General features: G+C 58.4%; 1 protein-coding gene across 1 annotated transcript in view; it reads right to left on the minus strand.

The window, feature by feature from the left end:
* The window catches only part of CACTIN (cactin, spliceosome C complex subunit), a 14470-nt gene that overhangs the window by 4624 nt on the left and 3172 nt on the right, over positions 1–6674 (minus strand). The window contains exons 3-8 of the mRNA XM_010828119.1: positions 6450–6674; positions 5796–5891; positions 5165–5310; positions 4148–4310; positions 3953–4067; positions 409–601 (exon numbers count right to left, since the gene is read on the minus strand). Of these exons, the coding sequence (XP_010826421.1) occupies positions 409–601; positions 3953–4067; positions 4148–4310; positions 5165–5310; positions 5796–5891; positions 6450–6674 (938 nt within the window). The remainder of the gene's footprint in view (positions 1–408; positions 602–3952; positions 4068–4147; positions 4311–5164; positions 5311–5795; positions 5892–6449) is intronic.

The following is a 6674-nucleotide window of genomic DNA, read 5'->3' on the forward strand; positions in this document are numbered from 1 at the left end:
TTCTCCAATGCATGAAAGTGAAAAGTGAAAGTGAAGTCACTCAGCCGTGTCCGACCCTCAGCGACCCCACTGACTGCAGTCCTCCAGGCTCCTCCATCCATGGGATTTTCCAGGCAAGGGTACTAGAGTGGGGTGCCATTGCCTTCTCCGAGGAAGAGGATAAATTTAGAAGTGACTGCATTCTGTGGCAGACAGGAACTGTGTTTACACAATGGTCCCATCACGCAGAGAATTCAAACACTGGGAGAGTGGAGCCTGTGGATGGGGCAGGCAGTGGCCTCTGGGGCTTTCCGTGATGTCTATTAACCCAGGAAAACAAAGACCAAGTGCTCAGTGGAGGCTGGAAGGAAGGTGGGAAGGCGGCTGGGAGCTGGTGGGGGTGCCCCCAGCGAGGCCCCACCTGCTTACCTGGCACGTGCCATGTGGGCTCGCAGCTGCTGGAGCAGGCTCTCCCAGTAGCCCATGTCCAGGTTGGGGCCTCCAGCCCGGATCTTGCCCTCGATGCCCTGGAAGATGACCTGCAGCTGGCTGTATGTCTTCCCCTTGAAGACTGACTGCACGTCGGAACTGACTGAGGCGTTGACCCCCTCTCGCCGCTCACCTGCAGTGGGGCAGAGGTGGCTCAGGTAAGGGCTGGGCCCAGGCCCTAACCCCTCACATTTGAGAGGCCCCAGATAGCGAGGCACAGGCTGACTGACCCCTGTCCCTCACACTGGCTGGCTTCCTTGTTTGTGGCTCATCAGACAGCAAGCTGTGTACACTCCCGCCCAGCCCCAGGGCCTCTGCACATGCCATGCAAGCTTTCCACCAGCAGTAAGTTTTCCCCATGAAGCTGGCCTCCTACATCCCAGCCATCCTCAGTCCTGAGACAATGTCCCGTCCACTGAGAGGCCATCCACAGTCACCAGCCTCCTCCCTTGGCCTAAGGGCCTAACTCTCAGTTTCCCAAGGGCGGGGACCTCCAGCTGCTGTTGGCTTAGCACTGTGCTGGGCTGGGTGAATGTAGGGCAGGCAACCAGCTCATGTTCCCTGCTCAAAAGCTGGCTTCTCCAACCCCTGCCAGTGGACAGAAGGTCAGTTAATCAGACAGGGTCAAGAAGAACCCAAGTCCCTTCAGCCAACCAACGTGGGACCCTGCAACCAGCAGTTGGGCTCCCAAGCAGCACTGGCTTCAGTGGGACCTGTAGGACCAGCAGCCTGGCTGTGGTCTCTCGCAGGTGCAAATACATCACGGGACCAAAACCGAATCTGGCAGCAGCCTTCACACCCAGCCAGGCAGGACCGTGTCCTGCACTGACTCAGATGTAAGCCAGGCCTCTGCCTGTTGACACAGTGAAAACTTAACAATCCACAGAAGCCACAGGCACTAAGCCACTGTCTAAAGGACCTAAGGGGGCTTTAACAGGGTGGGGAACTGAGGAGGCCACAGGGGTGTCTGAGGACCCACTTTCTCCTGCAACCCTACTGTATAGTGAGGATTCCCCAGCTACAAAGGTGAGAAGGGGAGGTGATGGGAGGGGAAAAGAAAAAAAAAGGAGGACTTTCCTGAAGGTCCAGTGATTAAGACTGTGCTTCCACTACAGTGGGTTCAAGTTCAATCCCCAGGTGGGGAAGTTCCACATGCAGTGCGCCTGGGGGTGGGGCAACAGGAAAGAAAAAAGAAGAGAAGGAAAAGAAGGAAGGAAAGGAAAGGGCCAGTTTAACTGGAAAGGGGGAAGGCTGCTATCCTCAGGGCTCTGGGAACAGTGGGGTCACACCTCTCAGTTCCCCTCCTCTCTCAGAAATCAGGCCCAAAGCAAACACACTTGCTCTTTGAGGACACCTGGAGCCACCTGGGGCCCCAACCACAACACGCAGGGGGAAAGGGGACAGAGGGGTCACTGATGCAGTGGGGATGGGGAGGGGCCAGGAGGGGCCAGGAGGGGCCATGGGCCAGGCACTCGGGGAGCTCTGGAAACGGGGCGGGGGTACGGGACCAGGGATAGACACTTGGCACAATGCCCCTTCACTTTCCTGCAGCCTTGGGGTGGGGCTGTGCTTCAGAAAGAAAACAGCCAGAGCCAAGCTCCAGCCCCAGCCCTGCAAACACCAGTGAGGGGAGAGGAAATGCTTCCTGACATTTGGGACACCAACCATTTCCTGCCTCGCTCTAGAAGTTACTGGAGGGTGCAGGGCCAAGCTGCAGAAAAGAGCCGTGGGGTCCCAGAAAGCAGGGTTCCACTGCTGGTGCGAAGGCAGGAAGCCCTAGAAGGGTGGTGGCGGACAACCCCACCCTCAGGGGAACAGGGAGGAAGGGCCCAGGGAGGGGGGCAGGGGGCCGGATGGGAGCCTCCCAGGTGTCTGGCCCCCTGAGGAGTGAAGCGGAAGGTGGGGTCATTGGTGAAAAATCCCCCATGCGTTCCATAGTCCTGAGCTGAGGCGTCAACCCCATAAAGGTGGATGCTGTTTTGAATGTTTGACGACCGTGTGCTCACTTCTCTTCTGGAAACCCTCCGGGAGGTTGTCCCCTGTGCACAGGAAGAACACCCAGGCTCTGGGGAGGCTGCTGACCACCCCTGGTGGCCAAGCTACTCACTCACTGGCCTGGGTGTGCCCCTAGAGTCATGCCCCAGGCTGTCATCCAGTCCAAGGGGCTTGCGGCACCTCTCAACCAGCACCTCTGCCAACCAAGCAGCTGTTTCTGGACGTTTCTCTGTTGTTGTTTTGGGGTTTTTTTGGTCGTACTGAGAGGGTTGTGGGAGCTTAGTTTCCCGATCAGGGAGAGAACCCGGGGCCTGCAGCAGTGGGAATGCTGGGCCCTAACTGCTGTGCAGCCGTGAAAGTTCTCTGGACATGCACTGCTGATGGCAGAGCCCCTTCCTTTCTCTGGGACTCACTACAGGATGCGCCCCGAGAGGAGGGCTGACAGAAACACAACTCCACTTTTGAAGATAAAGGATGCTCCTCCTCTAAGAGGAAGGAAACAGCCCCGACCACCCCGTCTGAGCAGCATGTACACAGGCTCAGGGGACACAGGGCGCCTGTCCCTCAGCTGCCGTGGGTGGGCAGCGAGATACGGGGCTGAGAGCTTAGCGACACAGGCTCAAGGCCCCCAGGAGCTGGATGCCGTTAAAGCCAGTGGCTTCAAGGGGCAGGGGCAGTGGGGCTCCTGTGGTTGCTGGCAGGCTTTTATAACGGTGGCTCTCAACCACAGTTGAACCTGCTTCCTCTCAGGGGCCACTGGGCCATATAGGGAACATCTGTGATTGTCACGACTGGGAGCTCTTGGCACTGAGTAGGTGGGGGCAGGGAGGCTGTCCACACACCACAGGGCCCAGGACAGGCCCACAGAAAATGGTCTGGGCCCAGATGTGAGCAGTGCTATGGGGGGAGACACTGTTTTAGAGTTTATCCTCTTTGCAATTATATGCATGTAATCATTTTGAAGAAAAGAAAAGCAATTAAAAAGGAACACAGATTTCCTTAGTGGTCCAGCGGTTAAGACTTGGAGCTTCCACTGCAGGGTGCATGAGTTTGATCCCTGGTCAGGGAACTAAGACCCCACAAAACACATGGCGTGGCCAGAAAAACCTCCCAAACAAGAAAAAAGCCCTCCATACAGCACAGGTTCCTACCAAGTGGAGTCGGGTCCTGTTCTCACTGAAACAGATTGAGCCTCCAGTAAAAACTTAACACCCAAACAGAAGAGTCCTACTGGTGCTGATACCACAGAGCCCAAGTGTAGGCGATTGTTTAAAGGAAGCCCTTGACACTGCTGGGTGAGACTCTCCCACCAGCAGAAGAGCCCCTCACTTAGCACCAGCTGCTCCTGATGGCTTGCAGAGGCCTGATGAGGCTGTGGCTACCCCAGGGGGGAGGCAGAGACTTGCAGAGAATCGGGTCTTCTGTGGAGCCACCTGACCTGCTCCTACCAGACCCAGAGGTGCGACACTGCTGGCCTGGCCCACATTACCTGGCCCCTTGCCCGAGGCCTCTAGCTTTCGGAGCTTGGAGATCTCGTCCTCTGTAATGATTGTCATGTCCCTCCAGAAGTCTGCGTTCTTGCCCTGCTCGAGTTCCATGTAGACCTGGAGGAGGGGGCACGGCTGGTGTGAGGGCATGCCTGGGGCCTGGAGGTGGTGGTGGGGGGGCACACCGCAGGGCGCACCTGGATGTCCTCTAGCAAGTCCTCCATGTCAGCCACCGTGAGGCCGTTGAGGAAGGTATAGGGCTCATGCATCTCCACGGCCAGGTCGTCATCCTCAGCACTGATGTACTTGGCCAGCAGGTCGATGGGCTTGGCCCGTCCGTCCCGGATGCGGATCTTGGACCTGCCAGGGAGCAGAGGGCAGAGTCAGAGCCAGGGCCGTGTCCTCACTCCCAGACTGGGAGCCAGGAGAGGAGCCCAGCCCACTGTGGGCGGCGGTCAGGGAAGGCTTTGTGCAAGAGGAGGCATCAGGCCGAGAAGCAAGAAAAGTTGGAAAGCACAGGCCCTGAAAGAGGCAGAGACAGGACAAGGTGGGGTCTGAAGAACAGTGGGTGGGCCACGAGAGAGGAGCAGAGAGGACAGCCCGGGCGAAAGATCTAAAGCCTCAGTGCTGTGCATGGGGACGGGCATCAGAGGCTAACCCTGTTCCAACCCCAGAGAACCCTGTGACCAGGCGGGTCTGAGCCCCTGGGGACTGTGGGTAGCCAGGTGAGTAGGGGCCAGGCCTGAGGCTCGCACAGCCCACATGACCTCAGACAACTCTTGACACCTCAGGAGCCTCGCTTTCCTTGTTTGTAGATGAAGCTGATGAGCAAAACGCCTCAAAGGTTGCGGACAGCCAGGGCCTAGCCAGTCAGGGCTGGTTGGTACCCTCTACTCAGCCGTATGTTTGTACCACCCGCAGCACCTGGCATCACGGGGTGAGAGTGCAATGATGAGGGAAGCAGACAGAAAGTGAGTCAGGATGGGCCCTGAGGAGGTGCGAGGTGCAAGCTTGAGGGCCAAGGGGGCAGGGTGGGGAGCAAGGGTGGGTCCCACCCCCTCAGGTCCAGGAGCAGGGGGCGTCTAGGAGGAGGAGGGGCATGTCCAGGAGCAGGAGGAGGGGCGAGCCCAGGAGCAGAAGGGGGAAGAGGAAGGGCAGGTTTAGTAGGAGCAGGGGCGGGCCCAGGAGGAGGAGGGGTTGGGGAACCCAAGCACCGAAGCTTGGCCTGCTGCAGGTGAAAGTTGTCTTCCTGCTCCTCCCAGGTCTTGAAGTGCTCCGCCTCCTTCTCTCGCTGCAGCATCTCCAGCTCCTGCTCCCGCATGGCCTTCTCTCGCTCCCGCTCCAGCCGCAGCTGCTTCACCTGAGGGCACATGCAGAGAATGAGGGGGGGACAGCAGACGACGGGGTCTCGTGGGGTCTGCCCTTATCCTCTCAGCCTGTGGGGTTCCCCAAGGTTTGGGGGGCGGGGTACTGTTCCTGGCGCCTGACCCCAGTGGGCTGGCCCTGGACACAGGAATCCATCCAGGGATGCCTGAAGCTCTGGACAGACCCTGGGGCAGAAGGGAACCCTCTTTCTACTAGAGACACAGTAGGTTTAGTGGCCAGGGCTGCTCTGGCCACCCAGCAGGGAGGGCCTTAGAATAAATCCTGGAGGCCAGCAAAGCTGAGGTACTGTCACTGCCTGAGCCTCTGGATCCAGCCATGCCTGAGGCCAATCTCCCCTGAATTTTCCACGAAAGCCAATCAGGTCCCCCTGGACTTAAGCCAGGGTGAGCCAGACTCACTTTCTGTCTGCTTCCCTTGGATCCCTCAGGAGGGAAGCAGGAAACCCCAGGGCGCCCCCACCTTTTGCAGCTCCAGACGGTTGTCTTCCTGGATCCTCTTGTTCCGCTCCTTTAGCTCCTTCTCCTCCAGGTGGCTGATCCCCTTCTTCTCCAGGGCCTGGAAGGGCCAACCACACTCCCGCTGAGACAGATGCCTCCTCCCACCACCCTCCCTGGGAACATCCAGCACAGCCTCCTACACTTCATAACTGCTCTACCAGGTGGGGACCCACCAGGCCGAAGCACCTGCTCTGCTGATGTGGGGTGTGAGGCTGAGGGATTCCGCTGCCTGAAGGAACTGCGGCCTGCAGAATTGGCTCAGTCCACTCCAGCATCATGGAGCTCTGTCTGCCCTGACCATGGAATCCCACCCTGCATGTGATGCTGAGACCCTGTTCTCCCATTCTGCCTGAGGTTAGGCTGGTTCTGTGGGTGGAGGGCCTGAAATTTTACACCATAGGAGAGTGTCATCAGAGGATAAGCCGGCGGAAGCTGGTGTGTGTGCTCATGCAGGCACACAATGTCAGTGGCAGGTACAACCTGGGCACATGCACTGGGAATGCTAAACAATGTCTTTGGAAATAAGCTGTAACCAGTGTATGAAGCAAAAAGACAGAAAGGACTGGCAAGCAACATGAGCAGGACTAAGGGCCCAGCCTGGCTGCCCGAGGCTCACCTTGTTCCAGATGAAGGTGCCCAGCAGGTTGTTGTCACCAAAGGGGTTGTCGGTGTTGGTATAACCCATGTACTCCTCGCCCCAGCCCATCTTCTCCCGTTTCTTCCGCTCCTTGGCCTCCTTCTTGGCCAGCCGGCGTGCCCGCTTCTCCTCGGGAGTCTCGAAGGCCTTCATCAGCTCCTCCTGCTGCTTTCGTTCTTCGCGCAGCCGCAGGCGTTCCTGCAG

Source organism: Bison bison, unplaced genomic scaffold (genome assembly GCF_000754665.1).
Source record: "Bison bison bison isolate TAMUID 2011002044 unplaced genomic scaffold, Bison_UMD1.0 scf7180017864492, whole genome shotgun sequence".
NCBI lineage: Eukaryota > Metazoa > Chordata > Mammalia > Artiodactyla > Bovidae > Bison > Bison bison.